This window comes from Serinus canaria, chromosome Z (genome assembly GCF_022539315.1).
Source record: "Serinus canaria isolate serCan28SL12 chromosome Z, serCan2020, whole genome shotgun sequence".
Taxonomy (NCBI): domain Eukaryota; kingdom Metazoa; phylum Chordata; class Aves; order Passeriformes; family Fringillidae; genus Serinus; species Serinus canaria.
Window position 1 is genome coordinate 66,335,632 of NC_066343.1, and position 15,873 is coordinate 66,351,504.

Genomic DNA, 15,873 nt, shown 5'->3' on the forward strand with positions numbered 1-15,873 from the left:
ATGGCTCCGCCGCTGCCGCTGCCGCTGCTGGCGCTGCTACTACTGCCGGTACCGACGGGCGCGGGGCGGCGGGCGGCGACCCCCGACGGGGCGCCCGCCAACTTGACGGTGGCGGTGGTGCTGCCGGAGCGCAACGTGAGCTACGCGTGGGCTTGGCCACGCGTGGGTCCGGCGCTCAGCCTGGCGCTGGAAGCGCTGGAGCGGGGCGAGCCGCCGCTGCTGCCGCGGCCCTTCTCGGTGCGCGTCGAGTTCATGAGCTCGGAGCTGGAGGGCGCCTGCTCCGAGTACGTGGCACCGCTTAACGCCGTGGACCTGAAGCTCTACCACGACCCCGACGTGCTGTTCGGGCCGGGCTGCGTATATCCCGCCGCTTCCGTGGGGCGCTTCGCCTCTCACTGGCGGCTGCCCCTCATCACCGGCGGGGCGGTGGCCGCGGGTTTCAGCCGCAAACGGGAGCACTACAGCACGACGGTGCGCACCGGGCCCTCGGCACCCAAATTGGGCGCCTTCGTCTCCCACCTCCACGCGCACTTCAACTGGAGCGCCCGCGCCGTGCTCCTCTACGTGGACCGCAAGACCGACGACCGACCCTATTACTTCACCGTCGAGGGTGTCTACCAGGAGCTGCAGGATGGCAACAACCTCACCGTCACCGTCCACATCTACTCCCCCGAGGAGGGCGGCCCCGACACCGCCGTCCACTTCATCAAAGCCAACGGGCGCGGTGCGTGGGGTGGCGCGGCGTGGGGTACGGGGGGGGACACCGTGACCACGGGCGGGACCGGGCTGAGCGCCCGCGGAGCGGAGGCGGCGGTGTGGGAGTGGGAGGAGGAAGGGAGAGCGGAGGGGGCTCCCCTCGGGAGATCTGCGTAGGGCTTCGAGGGAGGGAGGCAAAATCCTCCGCGGGGCACAGCAAGGGGCTGAGGATGCGATGGGATCTGTGGGGGGGACGGTGGGGGGCAGTGGACCCGTCTGGGGCACAGCAGGGGGAAGGATGGGGTGCAGCAAGGGGACTGGGGGACCGTGGATGTCATGTAGGGTACAGCAAGGGGTTAAGGGAGCAGCATGACACATCTGGGGCACAGAGAAAGGATGGGGATACAGCAGGACCACTGCAGGACACAGCAAAGGACTAGGAATATGGTGGGATGCATGTGTGGCACAAAAAAGGACCAGGGGTGTCAGTGGGACCTGTTTGGGGCACACCAAGGGATTAAGGGGCAATGGAGATCCACATAGAGCACAGCAAGTGTCAGAGAGGGCAGTGAGAAAACATGTGGGGCGCAGAAAGAGGATAGGAACAGAGCGTGATCGTGTGGGGTACAGCAAAAGTCCAGGGAGACAGTGGCACCTTTGTGGGGCACTGTGAGGGTCTGAGGACACAGTGGGACTTGTGAGGGGTCGAGAGCAAAATGGTGCCCGTGTGAGGCATGGCAAGGGAACAAGGATCTGGTGGGACTCAGTAGGGAGTGGACAGAGTGACACCTATGGTAGGGCATGGCAAGGGGCCAAAGGAAGAGTGGGACCCCTGTGGAGCACAAGAGGGGCTGGAGACACAGTGCAACCCATGTGGGACACAGGGAGGGGCGGGCAAAATGGGCTCTGTGTGGGATGCAGTAAGGATTGGGCACATTTTGTCACAGTGGGGCTGGAGGAGCAGCAGAACCTGCACAAGAGATGAGTTCACAGGAGACAAGACAGAACCTGAGCCCCTTCCCAGACCATACTCTGTGTCAGTGGAGAGGCCAGGATGCTGCAGTAGGAGGGGGCATAGTGTCTCTCATAGTGTGGGGGTCTGCTATGCTCCCAAGAGCTGGGGGCATAGCAGACCCCCAGCTCTTGGGACACAGGCTGTAAGGGGCACCCTGTGGGACCACCTCACCCTCTGTGTTAGCAGGATCAGGGTGACCCAGGCATGTCCTTGGAGGCTGAAGGTGGTGGAGGGGATGTGGCTCTCTGGAGGACAGCATCAGCTGTGGTTACATACCTAGAGAACCATGGTGCCCACATACCTAGGTGGCTGTGCCGTGCTCAGGCAGAGCCCTCCAGAGTGGCACCTGAGCACCCCGGGCTGTACCTTGTCCCTGCTGCACCCCCAGCACTGAGCTGTGATTGCCCCACCCTGCTGATGGAGGGATAAATCAATTTGGTGCCTTGCGAGTGCCCCAGGAGAGCAGCTATATTGGGAGCGGGAGGAAATGGAGGGGCTTACAGAGGCAGCTGGAGAGCAAGGGCAGCCTGATGCTCTTTCATTATTGATGAGCAGGGTGTATCAATCCTGGAGTCAGCCACTCTGCAATGCTTCTTAATGGATTCTGAGATGCTGTGTCATTAGGAAGGACATCTAGCCCAGATTAGTGGAGCCAGATGGGCCAGCAGGACTTGTGTCCAAGGCCGGGCAGGACCAGGCTGCAGGGGGAGGTGCTTTGGGGTACTGGACTGGGTTCCCATCAGGATTGAGACCAGTGAAGCTGAGTCCATGGAGTGAGCATCCCATGGCTGCCCCACTGGGATGGGAGCTCTTGCCTGTGCCATCACCAGCCATGGGGTTTGGAGCTTATTATGGGATGAGGGCAAAGGACTCTGCAGGGAGAAGGGCTGGAAACAGTGATTCCCATCAACGTTTCCATCTTGGTGCTGTAAATCACTCCAATGGGAATCAATTCCTCCTGGTGCAGGCAGGGGGTCACGGCTGATGGGGGAGAAGGCCAGGCATGGGCAGAGACCTGAGGGCTTTCTAAGCTAGGGTCATAGTAACACAGAAACATGGAAAAGCTTGGGTTGAAAGGGACATTACAGATCATTTAGTTCCATTCCCCTGCCATAGGCAGGGATGTTGAGAGGGTCTGGGCCTCTCTGACCACGGCTCAGAAATGGTACCACGGCTCAGAAATGGTACCAGAGTGTGGGGCTGAGTGGGGCTGAGGTCTTAGCCCCACAGAAGTGGGTGCTCAGGGCTGCAGAGATGGTTGTAGGTCCTTTCCTAGCCCAGGTGTGTGGGACTGGGAATGGAGACTTGCAGGACTGTTCCAGGGGTTGGAACTCCTGCATGGAATGGCAGGGAGATAGAAGCAGGGTTCTCAGCTGCATCCATGTCACCATCTATCATCCCTCTTGGGAGACTTCCTTCTCCCAAGTCATGGGCAGGAGCTTGGTGAACATTTCCTAGAGAAAGCTGAGAAAGCTGCTTCCCTACCCCTCTGTGCATCCCTAGCACTGCTGGTCTTGACATTCACAGGTCTAATGAACGGGCACGAGGGGGGGTGGGATTGCCCCTCTCAGCAGTGCCTGGTAGACGTGCAGGGGCCCACGTCTCTCCTACCATTTGCAAAAGCGCTGATATAATTAGAGCTGTGGTTGAGAGAATTACCGGAGCATCTGCCTGCAAAAAGCCCAGGTGCCCTGCCTGGGGAGATGGCTGGGCGGTGCTGCTGGAGGGGAGTGCATTTGGTCTTCACCCCCACACTCTCCCTGGGCCAGGGCCATGGTCTCTGTGCTGCAGTGCCCTATGCTGGTGGAACTGCTTGAAACTGGGATTTTCTGCCTGAACCTGGGATTTGCCCTCATTTCAGGGTTATCTTCCATCATACAGGGACCAAGCAGCATTCTGCCACCTCACCTGCATGCTCGTGGTCTTGCCCCTTCCCTGGGACAAGGCACTCTGCCCCTATGCCAGAGACACCCCCTAAATAAATGTCAGGGTCTGGATATACTCCAGCCTTGCAGAACTTCATTCCCCTTGTCCTGGGTGATGCTGTGGCTGCCTTTGGCCATTTGCCGGCCCCTGGGGGTGCCTTAGCCCCCTAAGGCGCTGCTGGCCGTGCAGAAAGCTGCCAGCTGGAGGCAGCTGCCTGCCTCAGCGAGAGCCCCAAGCATTGACCCTTCCTTCTGCACAGCTCATGCAGCCTGTCCCCAGGGAGCCATCTAGGCGCCGTCCATCCCCTTGCTTGGTGGCCTTTGACCAGGCAGGCTTTTGCTGCCGCCGCAGGGGCTGGCTGCCTGCAGTGTCCCACCATCTGCCACCAGCTGTTGTGGCTCCCTAGCCCCTGTGGCTCCCTTTTCTTGGTGCCTGCAGTGGGATGGGGAGGGTCCCCTCTATGTCCCTGGGGGAAACCCTCAGGCTCTGGGTGTTGGGGAGGGGCTGAGCTGTCCACCCTGCATGAGAAATCTGGAGATATTTCTTGATGCAGGACTAGCAAAGTGGAGAAGCCAAGAGTGTTTATTTGAAGTATTTGCAGCATTCAGAGGGAACCATTTCAAACCCTGAAGCAGGCTGTTGCTCACACACAGCCCACGGTGCTGCTATTTCTCCCTCCCCCGTGCCCAGGAGCAGCTCCCCACAGTGCTGTGGATTCCCTGTGCCCAAGGTGGCTGTGCTGGGTCTCTTCTCCCACCTGGGGGCTTCCTCACTGCCCCCGTGGGTGACGCTGCCAGCCCTGCTGCCCACATGGCTGGGTCCCTGCGTAGCTGGGTGCCTTCCAGCAGCAGAGACCCCTTCCAGGAGTGCTTCCTTGCTGTCCCCATCGCCGCCTCTCATCCGGGGTGCTGGGCCCCATGCGGAGGAGCTGTGTGTCGGGGCCAGCGCCCAAGCGTGACATTCCTCCAGCACCCGCTGCCGCCGCCTCCTTCGTTGCTCAATCCAGGGTTCCCAGCCAGACTGGCTGGAGCGGGGGCCCTGGTTTTCCGGGGGGAGGGAGGAGGCAGTGTCAGGATCCTCAGCAAGGGCACGGAGGGCCCCTGCTCGGGGGGTTCGGACACTTTCAGGCGCCCATCCCTTCAGTCTGTGATGCCCTGTGCCAGCGGTGCGCCGGCCCCACACAGCCCTTGGGTGGGCATCCCATGGGGGCTGACCGAGCCCTCGGCAGAGGGTGGGGGCAGGCGGGACGTCCTGACGGGGCCCGGGCACCCCCTTGCCGTGTGGGTCACACCGGCGAGATGCTCTGTTTCCAATTAGCGGCCGCCGAAGGTGCTGGAATCTGGGAACCTGCGCATTCCTGCCGCACAGACAGCCGGCCACGAACCCAAACATGGGTTTGTCCCATTCCACAGCCCGGGTTCCCCAGGGGCCTCCGGCGCACGGCTCCAGTGCCTCTCCCAGCCCCCCTGATTCCGTGGCTAGGGCTGGCATGGAGCAGCCCGGAAGCCGATGCAGGGGGGAGACATCCTCTGGCTGGCTTTTGCTGGATCAGGGTGCGAGGGGTCTGTGCCTGGGGCAGCCACCTCATGATTTCCAGCAGATTTTTCCCTGTTCTCCTGTCCTCCTTCAGTCTGAGGTGATTGATGGGGCAGGAGTGGGTCTGTGCCAGCAGAGGCTGTGGGTCTGGCCATGGGTTGCAGGGAGGTGGTGAGCCAAGCACTGCCCCATGTGCCTGCTCCGTTGCCCCCTGCAGCCTCCCGGTGCTCCCAGGGCTGCTCTGCCCCACCTGCCCCATCCCTGGCTGTGTGCCTGGGGTGCAGTGGGGGGTCCCTGCCCCGCTGAAGCCCCTGCCTCTCTCTGGCAGTGGTGTATCTCTGTGGGCCACCAGAGATGCTGCGGCAGATCATGCAGCTGGCACAACAGGAGAACCTCACCAATGGCGACTACGTCTTCTTCTACCTGGATGTCTTCGGGGAGAGCCTGCGGGGTGACTCTGCCCGTGACCCCTTCAAGCCCTGGCAGGAGAGCCCAGGCGAGGACTCAGGACTGCGTGAGGCTTTTCAGGTTAGCTATGCCCACCTGCCTGAGGACAGAAACTTCCCCAAGGCTGGCCCCCGTATGTGAACCAGGGTGCTGTGCTCGGTTGCAGATGGTGCTGGTGATCACCTACTATGAGCCCCAAAACCCTGAGTACCAGCATTTCCAAACCCAGCTCATTCTGCGAGCCAAGCAGAAATTTGGGGTGCAGCTCAACTACTCCCTGGTGAGTGAGTCCACCTGTATGCTGGGGTGGTGGGGTCCCTTCACACGGGTCTGAGGCACCAGGATGCAGAGGGTGGAGCACAGCCACAGACAGTCCCAGAGGGATCATATCTGGTGGGAACAGCCACAGGCACTGCCATTCCTCCAGGGTGCATGTTGGCCCCAGAGTGGTTATGGGGTGGTGGGTGGGTGTGTGGTGCTAGTGTGAAGGCTCTGGGATGCTCCTGTGTGTGTGTGGCTGTGGGTGTGCTCAGATTCCCCCTGGCAGATGAACCTGGTGGCGGGGTGTTTCTATGATGGGATGCTGCTGTACGCCATGGTGCTGAATGAGACTCTGCGTGAGGGCGGCTCCAAGAAAAACGCCACCCACATCATCGAGAAGATGCGGGACCGCAAGTTCCAGGGTAACACTGGGATGGGGGCAGTGGGTTGTGGGTGCTGTGGGGTTGGTGGAACTCAGTGCCCATCCTACCTGCATCTTAATTTTCCCACAGGTGTCACAGGGCTTGTGAGCATGGACAGCAACAATGACCGGGACACTGACTTCAATCTATGGGCCATGAGCGACCCCAAGACTGGGCAGTATGAGGTGGGGAGAGGTTCCTCCTGGCCGGGGTTGGGGGATGGGATGGTGGGGTCTGGGGGTGGCCTCATCTCTCTCTGCCTGCCTTAGGTGGTGGGACACTACTCGGGTGTGGAGAAGCAAATCCACTGGCTGGGACGACCCATCCCCTGGGTGAAGGGGGCTCCCCCCTTGGACAACCCTCCCTGTGTCTTTGATGTGGATGATCCCTCCTGTGATAAAAGTGGGTCCCCACATCCTTTGGACCCCAGCAAGCTTTCATACGGGTGAATGTCAGTCTGGCTGTCACAGCCAGCTGGGCCACCCTGACATATCCTCTCCTGCCTGCAGCCCCCCTCTCTATGCTGGCCATCGTGGCTTTGGGCACTGGCCTCACCTTTGTCATGTTTGGCATCTCCAGCTTCCTCATCTTCAGGTCAGGACTGGGGGAACCTCTGATAGGTGGGTGGGCAGGCAGGGCAGAGGAGATGAAAGCCTGACCCCTTATGTGTCCCCCAGGAAGCTGATGCTGGAGAAGGAGCTTGCCAGCATGCTCTGGAGGATCCGCTGGGATGAGCTGCAGTTTGGAAGTCCCGAGCGGTACCACAAGGCAGCGGGCAGCCGGCTCACCTTGTCCCTGGTGAGAGGAGCCATCCCTGGGGCACCACCCTGCCCCTGTACTGCCCTCCCTCCCTCCCTTCATGACACCACTCCCTGTTGATCCCTTTCTTGATCCTCTGTTTCCTACAGAACCATAGACCCACTGCATCTCTCCTCAACACAACCCTTCATCCTTTTATAGCTCTCTATTCCCTATAGAAACTTATTCCATCCATCCCTGGCATGACTTTCCATCCCCTGCAGAGCCATGTAGATCCTTCCTCTACATAGCCCTGAATCCTCTGTGCACCACTGTACTTCATGAAGCCCCTATGCTGCCCTCCATCCCCTACAGACATACCTTGTCCATGTCCTACACTCTGTGCAGTGCCTCATCCTGGAGGCCTTCTCCTTTCCTACATCTCTAAGCCCTGACCCTTAGAGACCATCCTGCACCATCCCCTGCACACCTTGGATGTCCCTGCCCTGCTCCATTGGTGCAGGTCATCCCTCCATCCCAGAGTTCCTCTCCCTAATCCCCTCCTTCCCACAGCGTGGCTCCAGCTATGGTTCCCTGATGACCACCCATGGCAAGTACCAGATCTTCGCCAACACCGGCCACTTCAAGGTCAGTGCTAGCAGGCAAGGAGCTGAGCCCTCCCCCTGAAATGCCCCAGCTCTCTTGTGCTCCCACTTGGCTGCACCCCCATCCTGCAGGGTGTTGGCACTTTGCTCCCCTTCACAAATTCATCCAGTGGACATTGACTTTTTCCTCTTCCCAAACACCCCAGGGCAATGTCGTGGCCATTAAGCACATCAACAAGAAGCGCATCGAGTTGACGCGGCAGGTGCTCTTTGAGCTAAAGCATGTAGGTTTGGGGTCTGGGCTAGGTTGGGCAACCTGCCTGGGAGTGCAGGGATTGGTCCTGGTCATGTGGGAGGGTAGCAGGGGCAGCAGCTCATGCCCTTTGACCTCAAGACTATCTTGGGTCCACTCCCACCTGCAGATGAGAGACATCCAGTTCAACCACCTGACCCGCTTCATCGGGGCGTGCATCGACCCCCCCAACATCTGCATCATCACCGAGTACTGCCCACGGGGCAGTTTGCAGGTAGAAGGGCTTGGGGACACTGCAGGTGACACTTAGACATTCCTGGTGACCCAGCTGGCCTGCATGTTGTGGACAGGGCTGTGGATGCTGGTGCCTGCCTGAGCCCTCCCAATGGTGCTCACAGCTGAGCTGTCCAAGCAGGTGTCAGAGGCCAGTGGGGGGGGGGGGGGGTGAGTGCTGCAGACCCCCGAGCTGGGCACTTGGTGAGGCTGCCATCACCATGACCTGGGTGCTTGGTGGGGTCCACTCAATGTGTTACTACAGGATGTCCTGGAGAACGAGAGCATCAACCTGGACTGGATGTTTCGCTACTCCCTCATCAATGACATTGTCAAGGTATCCAACTGAGGAGTGTGAGGGGATGGGGAGAGAAGCTTGAGAGATATGAGCTTCACTCATGTGTCCATCTGTTCCAGGGAATGGCCTTCCTGCACAACAGCATCATTGGCCATCATGGCAGCCTCAAGTCATCCAACTGCGTGGTGGACAGCCGCTTTGTGCTGAAGATCACTGACTATGGTCTGGCCAGCTTCCGCTCACCCAGCGACAATGAGGACACACATGCACTCTATGCCAGTGAGTGCCTATCTGGGAGGACCAGGAGAATGAGGTGGCTCTGTCTCACTGCTCCATTTCTTTGTCCAACCAGAGAAGCTGTGGACAGCCCCAGAGCTGCTGCAGAAGGGACACCTGCCCACCCCAGGCATGCAGAAAGCTGACGTCTACAGCTTCGGCATCATCGTGCAGGAGGTTGCTTTGCGCAATGGCCCCTTCTACATTGAGGGCATGGACCTGAGCCCTAAAGGTGAGGATGGAGAGCACATGTGTGGAGCTCTGGCCCCACCATGGAAGTCTGGTGCTCACTGTTGGCCACACCCCGGCAGAGATTGTGCAGAAGGTGCGTAACAGCCAGAAGCCCTTCTTCCGCCCCTCCATCGACATCGGGGTGCACAGCGAGGAGCTGGCAGTGCTGATGGAACGCTGTTGGGCACAGGAGCCGGCCGAACGCCCTGACTTCAGTCAGATCAAGATCTTCATCCGGAGATTCAACAAGTGGGTGGTTGGCACATGGGGATGGTGGCTCTGGGTGGAAGCGGGGACAGCCATGGGGGTGGTGGTTGCGGGGCGCCTCTTCCCACAGTGACAACTGACTGCACCCCACCAGGGAGGGAAGCACCAGCATCCTGGACAACCTGCTGTCACGCATGGAACAGTATGCCAACAACCTGGAGAAGCTGGTGGAAGAGAGGACACAGGCCTACCTGGAGGAGAAGCGCAAGGCAGAGAACCTCCTCTACCAGATTTTGCCCCAGTGAGAGGGGGACACAAGGGGGTGTGTGGGTCTGAGGGTTGGTGTGGGTTCAGCATGCACCTGCTCCTGTGCAAGTATGGGGTCCCTTGCTAGATTTCCATGATGGTATGGGGCAAGGGTTGCAGGGGGAACAGTGGGTTTGGGGCGGAGCTCACCACTATCCTTGCCAGTTCTGTGGCAGAGCAGCTGAAGCGTGGAGAGACAGTGCGGGCTGAGGCTTTCGACAGTGTCACCATCTACTTCAGTGACATTGTGGGCTTCACTGCCCTCTCAGCAGAGAGCACTCCCATGCAGGTGAGAGGATGACTTGGGGGGCAGCACCTCTGTGGGGCTGGTGGAGGTCTCACACCCTGGCAGTGCCGTCCCTGGGGGGACATGTCCTCTCCCAGAGACACACACACCTTTGTTCCATCCAGGTCGTGATGCTGCTGAATGATCTCTACACTTGCTTTGATGCCATTATCGACAATTTTGACGTCTACAAGGTGAGTGGTGTGGTGAGCAAGCACAGCTCCCCAGAGTGAGGCAGGCAGCAAGGAGTCCAGGTTGTACCTGCACCCCCTGCCCCCACAGGTGGAGACCATTGGGGATGCCTACATGGTGGTCTCGGGGCTGCCGGTGCGCAATGGGAAGCTGCATGCCCGTGAGATTGTCCGTATGGCCCTGGCCCTGCTCGAGGCTGTCAAAACCTTCAAGATCCGTCACCGTCCTAACGACCAGCTCCACCTGCGCATCGGCATACACACCGGTGAGCCCCCATGCTGGCCAGCTGGGGGGTGCTTGCCCACCCACCTGCCCACCCTGCTGCATCCCTGAGTGCCTCTGTGCCTGCAGGTCCCGTGTGCGCCGGAGTGGTGGGTCTGAAGATGCCACGGTACTGCCTCTTCGGGGACACAGTGAACACCGCATCCCGCATGGAATCCAACGGCCAGGGTAAGCCAGGGCAGCTGAAGTCTAGAGCCACGAGGTGTGACCTGTTTCCATGGCACCTAGCCATGTCTCTCTTGCTCCTCTGTGCTATTCAGCCCTGAAGATCCATGTCTCATCTGCCACCAAAGAAGTCCTTGATGAGTTCGGCTGCTTTGAGCTGGAGCTGCGTGGCGATGTAGAAATGAAGGTGAGGGCACAGTGATGCTGCTGGGGTACCAGCCTTTCCAACCACAGGGAAATGTGATGGGGAAGTGGGTTTGGGCTGGGACCCCTTGTTGCTCTCTGTGCTGGGGATGACACCCAAGAAGCAGCTCCAGGGGCAGGCAGGTTATAACTTGCTCACCTCTGCCTCCAGGGCAAGGGAAAGATGCGGACATACTGGCTGCTAGGCGAGAGGAAAGACCCCTAAGTCATTTGAGCCCAGTGGCTGTGGCAGAGGCCCCTGCTCAAAGAGGCCACCAGTGCTTTCCGGTGCCCCAGGATGCACCGGCACCCCCCCATCACTGCATCCACCTGACTCTGCAGCCCCCCTGCTTCAGCAGGGCCTGGGCAAGGTGGGGCAGCGGCCAGAGCACCGTCTGCTCCCCTCCATCAGCACCAGCAAAGCCCACCTTCCCCACAGCCTCTGCTGGAGTGGGGTAACCACCCCCATCCAGCCCAAGAGCCCTTGTATTCCCCCCAGTCACCGAGGTCTGTCACCCCTGCCCTCTCCCCTGTGGCTCAGCTGGCTCTGAGCTTCTCCGGGGCCTGGCTGCCCCGCAGGGCACTTTGCCGTCTCTTTTCAGTACCTGGCCCCCAGCAGAAGTTGTGCCCATGTCAACCTCTCCCTGGGGTGGGGGGAAATGGGGATTCCTGCCAAGACTGACTCCTTGGCCAGGTCAGGCTTCAATGCCGCAGCTCCCCCCCTCCCCAGTCTCCCCTTCCCCTGTATATAACCCCACCGGGTCATGTAAATACCCATCCCTCCTCCAGGTGTAAATATAGGACTCGCTGCAACAATTTTGTTGAAATACAAACTTCCCCAGATCCATCTGTCCTGTGGCCTCTACTTCGCTCTTCCCCAGCATGCCAAGTGGGGAGGGAGGCCGGGGGAACGCCAATATGGAACTCAGCCTGGGCTGGCGACAGCTGCCTGAAACATCCCAAGAGATCCTATCCCGGGGGTCTGTCTGCGGTACAGGGCAGGAGCGTGGGCATGGGGAGCCAGTGCTGGGCGGTCGCAGCAGCGGCTGTTGAGGGCTTGGGCGGTGCTGGGAAGGCAGGGCTGCCGTGGGTTTGCTTTGGCGTGAGGGCTGCAGTGCGTTCCTCTGAGCTCATGCTCTGGCCGCCCCGCTGCCGCCTCTTACTGGAACACACCTGTGCCTGGGGACTGGAACAACGGCTGCTTGTCACCCACTGCGTGCGCCAGGAGGGGACGTGTCCCAGGGGATGGGGCTCTGCCAGGGGCTCTGCCTCCATGCTTAAGGAGGAAATCTTGGGACCACAATGTGTTTTGGGTCAACAGTGACTTGCAACAGGGCTGAAGCGTTTTCCATTTTGCTTCATGCTCTCACGGGATTAGAGATCCCGGGGACACAGTGCTCCCCTTCCAAACATGCAGCTTGAGGACAGGCTTGGAGTAGGCAAGGATGCTGGGACCACCTGTGTCCCCTTGTGTTTTATTACTTGTGGGACTGGAGCTGTCTGCTCAGGGGGTCATAAGGGTCACAGAGGTTGAAGGGCTCGGGATGCCCTAAGTACATGGTAATGGGAGTGGAGAAGTCTGCATTCCTCTTGAAGGGAATGTTTCTGCCGAAGAGGGCAGTGACACCCTGGAGAGGAGAGAATTGGAGAGATGTCTGTCAGCAGCTGAGACTCCCAGAGTACTGGCAGGACAGGCTGGTGGGGGCCTTACCGGCTGCCCGCGGGCTTGCTCCAGCCAGAAGCTGGTTGGCTGCTCCGTTAAGTAATTGTGACGCTGCAGTGAAAGCAAAATGTGAGCTGGAGGGGATGGCATGCTCAGAAGGACAAGAGCCTTGCTGCCTCCCTGGAGGCTGCTGAAAGCTGGTAGGGGATGCCTACTGCCTGTACCTGGGTGGTGGGCTGGGGTGTGGACTGGAAACCCATGGCACGGTAGTCGTGATGTGTGGTGGAGATAGATTCCATGCGCCTCGGGCGGGGATGGATCTCCTCCTCTGTCTCCTTACTGCAGTCAGAGCAGACCCCACACCTCTCAGCTCTGGGATCCCTGCCTCCCCAGGTCCCCTCCTCTGGGGCATAGCCCCAAGGGTGGATCTCATGTGGGAGTGCAGGCTTGCCTGTATTTCTCATAGAGCATGGATGCCAGTGTGGCCTTCCGCTGTCCTGCAGAGGAGAAGGTGCCATCAGCCTCCCAGCTAAGATTCCCCTGCTGCCTTTTTGGGGTGCACATAGCTTGTTGGGATCAGCCTCACCTTGCCCCAGCAGCATGGCCCTGAGGGGTGGGCAGTTCTTCGGGAGGGAGCTGTCAGTGAGTGAGGAGAGAAACTGGTGGATTGGCAGTCCATCGTAGCCATGCTGTAAGTCCTCACTGCACAAATCCTTCTGTGGCCGAGAGTCCAGGGGATCCACGAGTACCTAGGGATGGACAGTGGGGGCTGTGGAAGGAGGCAGGAGCCTATGCTGCACTTCCCCATGCCTGCTCCCGGCTTTTAGGCTTTTGGTAGCCCTAGAGGCATAAGCTGTAAAGAGGTGTTACCATCTTTCTGGCGAGAAGGCTGGGAAAGCTGGAGCAGGGACACCGCTTGGGCAGGGCTGACCTGTCCTGCCTGGTGGAGGTGAACCAGCCTTCTATGGCAGTCCCAAGCACCTGGGTGCCCAGACTGCCCCTGGGCAAGTGCTCTTTTGGCACTTTAACAACCCACGGAGTCCCCAGTCCCCGTGGCACAGTTTGGTCCGTCAGATGCACCCCAGCTTGGCTTACCCAAGCAGGCATCCCCACATCATTGTGATGAGCTGTGACACTCAGCTCCTGCTTCCCAGCAGTGAGATCCCAGCTCCCCTCCTGCCTTACAATTACTCCCCACGTGCCTGCCTGTGCCTTTTGTGCTATTGAGTTTCAACCCTTTTCTATCCTGCTGGGCTCAAGGTCGTCCGGGTGGCTATTTAAAGAGATGTGTCTGCCCAGGAGCAGGGAGCTTCACAAGATCAGCATGTGGGACATGATGGGGCCAACTCTGAGGGGCATTTTCCCTTATGGAGTTACCTCCTTCTGCCAGTCATGGGTCACGTGGCTTCGCTGGGGCACCGACTGGCTGGGCTTCTCTGCCAGCGTGGGTGGGGTGGAGGGTAGCGCCGGCAGTGTGGAGGGGGACTCCTCCTCGGGGCTGGTCCCCCACTTCCCAAGCCAGGGAGGCAGCTTGATCCCAGAAGGATCCTTCCCAGTCTCTGGGGATGGCACCCTGCTGGGCATGACTGGTAGGGCCACAGTAGGCAGCTCATCTGTGTCTGATATCTCCTGGGGCGGCTTGGCTATCTCTGACATCTCCTGGAGCCTCTTGGTGGTGGTTGTAAGCGTCTTCCCGCAGCAGGAGAGCCTCTCCACGGGCACCTCAGGCAGGGGCTCATCACCCTGGACCCTGAACGGCGGCCTCTCCCCATGGCATCTGGGACCCACATGGCTTCTCAGAGCGCCCCTGCAGGTGGGAACAGACCCTGAAGAAAGGTAGAGCGGCGCATCCGCCATTGCCAACCACGGCCCCAGCCCCCACCAGCACAGCCGAGTCCTGACCCCGCGTCCTCTGCAGTGTCACCTTCACATTGGGGAAGGGATTCCTCTCCTTTTGGGGACAGAAGCAGTGCCTCCTGCTGGGCCTGTCATCTCGAGGGGTCTCCCCTTCCGTAACTCCCTTCTTTCCCCTTGACCTCCAGCAGCCCCCGCTTCCTCCCCCCCGCTTAGGCTCAGCCCCCTCCCCGCGGCGACCTCCCCCCAGACCGGACCCACCATCCTGTCATTCCCCCCTGGCCCTTAGCGCTCCACAGAGCCTGCCCCTGGCTCTCCCCACCGGGGTTACCCCAAGGGGTCTCGCTGCCCGCAGCCTGGGCCGCACGCCCCGGCAGAGCAGCCTCCCGGCTCCATTGCGCATGCGCGTGGCAGGACGCGCCTCTCTCCATGGAGACGGGGGTGGAGCCTCTCGTGTGCGCGCCTCCCATTGGCGGAGAGACCCAGAGGGGGCGTGACCATGCTACAGGCTGGGCGGGGCAAGAGGGTGAGTTAAACGGCTAATGGGCGTGGTCTCTAAGGAGTGGGCGGGGCGGGGCACGGGACTGCGTGGGGCACGGGGAACAGGGACACGGGGGGACGGGACTCTGTGGGGCACGGGGAACAGGGACAGGGGGGACGGGGCTGTGTGGGGCACGGGGAACAGGGACGGGGGGGACGGGGCTGTGTGGGGCACGGCAGTGCGGAGGGATGGCAGTGTCAGGGGATCGGGGCGCGGGGCTGCAGGGACACAATGGTGCCCGCACTGCACTACAAGGTCAAGGCTGTCCCCACCTCTGGGATGTATGTACCCCATGCCGTCTTGTCCCAGTGCCCTGGGGTCACCACTTAGGGCACAGCTAGCTCTTGGGGATGCACTGTACCTGGGCAGAGCCAGCGCAGCCCCACTGAGGCAGCAGGAGGGACATGCCCAGGGCTCCTGAAGACACACTGCTCCCCACGGCTTAACCCAAGTGACTGCCACACTGCTTGGGCCTCGCACTGGAATATGCCCGCTTGCCCCAGGGACCCCCAGCTGCCCTAGGGTGATGGGGTGGGACGTGCCCAGCGCCTGGCTGGGTGCAGCCTGTGCCTGCTGGTGTGGAGCAGCAGCCTCCTCTCACCACCAGCCCTCGATGGGCCCCTGGCCCCATCCCCGCGGAGGCCGAGAAGAAGAAGGGCCCTTTGATACCAGGCAGCAGGCTCGGGAGTGAGGGCTGTTATTCCAGCGCTTTGTGGTGTGTGTCGACGGGGCACTGTGCACTCTGCGTTGGGGCCTCTGTTTTTCCTGGCTGGGGATGTGCTCCGTCCTTCTGGCCTCGGCGGGCCGGGGGGGCCCCCACTGGGGACCGCTCCTCCCTGTGGGCCCTCAGCCCCGTGCCAACCAGGGGTTCCTCCACGCCCGTCTGCTGCACAGCTGTGGGGAGGAGGGAGAAATGGGAGACGTGTCCCAAGCTCATCTGATGGCTTCCCCATACTGGGGCCACATCTGCCCTGCTGCCCCTGGCGAGGGGTTGGTGCCAGGGTGCTCCCAGGGCTGGCAGCTTACTGTGAGGGTTCTGACTTGCATGCTGCTGGTCATGCCCCCATGCTCAGCCACAGGCCCTGTGGTGGTCCCTGAGGTGCACCCCTACACCAGCTCATGCTGAAGGGGTGACAGCTTTGGGATCCTGCCCCAGCTTGCATCCCTTGGTGGTCTTCCTAGGAGCATCCCCAGATTCCCCACCAAACAACCCTAGG

At 60.6% G+C, this 15,873-nt stretch overlaps 2 protein-coding genes across 3 annotated transcripts; one reads left to right on the plus strand and one right to left on the minus strand.

Annotated features, from left to right (window-relative positions):
• On the plus strand, nt 1–11,445 carry NPR2 (natriuretic peptide receptor 2). Its single transcript, XM_050987105.1, has 22 exons — nt 1–724; nt 5,502–5,701; nt 5,787–5,900; nt 6,168–6,303; nt 6,394–6,488; nt 6,573–6,705; nt 6,813–6,897; nt 6,981–7,101; nt 7,615–7,689; nt 7,853–7,930; nt 8,069–8,173; nt 8,438–8,509; nt 8,590–8,749; nt 8,823–8,978; nt 9,058–9,226; nt 9,339–9,485; nt 9,656–9,779; nt 9,902–9,970; nt 10,059–10,233; nt 10,320–10,418; nt 10,511–10,602; nt 10,771–11,445. The coding sequence occupies exons 1-22, from the start codon at nt 1–3 to the stop codon at nt 10,822–10,824; spliced, it is 3,183 nt and encodes a 1,060-aa protein (XP_050843062.1). The 3' UTR covers nt 10,825–11,445.
• A 561-nt stretch (nt 11,446–12,006) lies between these two features.
• On the minus strand, nt 12,007–14,499 carry SPAG8 (sperm associated antigen 8). Of its 2 annotated transcripts, XM_050987107.1 has the most exons (6): nt 14,377–14,499; nt 13,639–14,068; nt 12,848–13,010; nt 12,486–12,758; nt 12,310–12,372; nt 12,007–12,226 (listed from the first exon to the last, which is right to left on the minus strand). In XM_050987107.1, exons 2-6 carry the CDS (start codon nt 13,653–13,655, stop codon nt 12,077–12,079), a joined length of 666 nt encoding a protein of 221 aa, XP_050843064.1. In that variant the 5' UTR covers nt 13,656–14,068; nt 14,377–14,499; the 3' UTR covers nt 12,007–12,076. The 2 variants fall into 2 exon arrangements, with proteins under 2 accessions (XP_050843064.1, XP_050843063.1); XM_050987106.1 differs by lacking the exons at nt 12,007–12,226; nt 12,310–12,372 and having other exon boundaries at nt 12,633–12,758.
• Between the last annotated feature and the right edge of the window lie 1,374 nt (nt 14,500–15,873).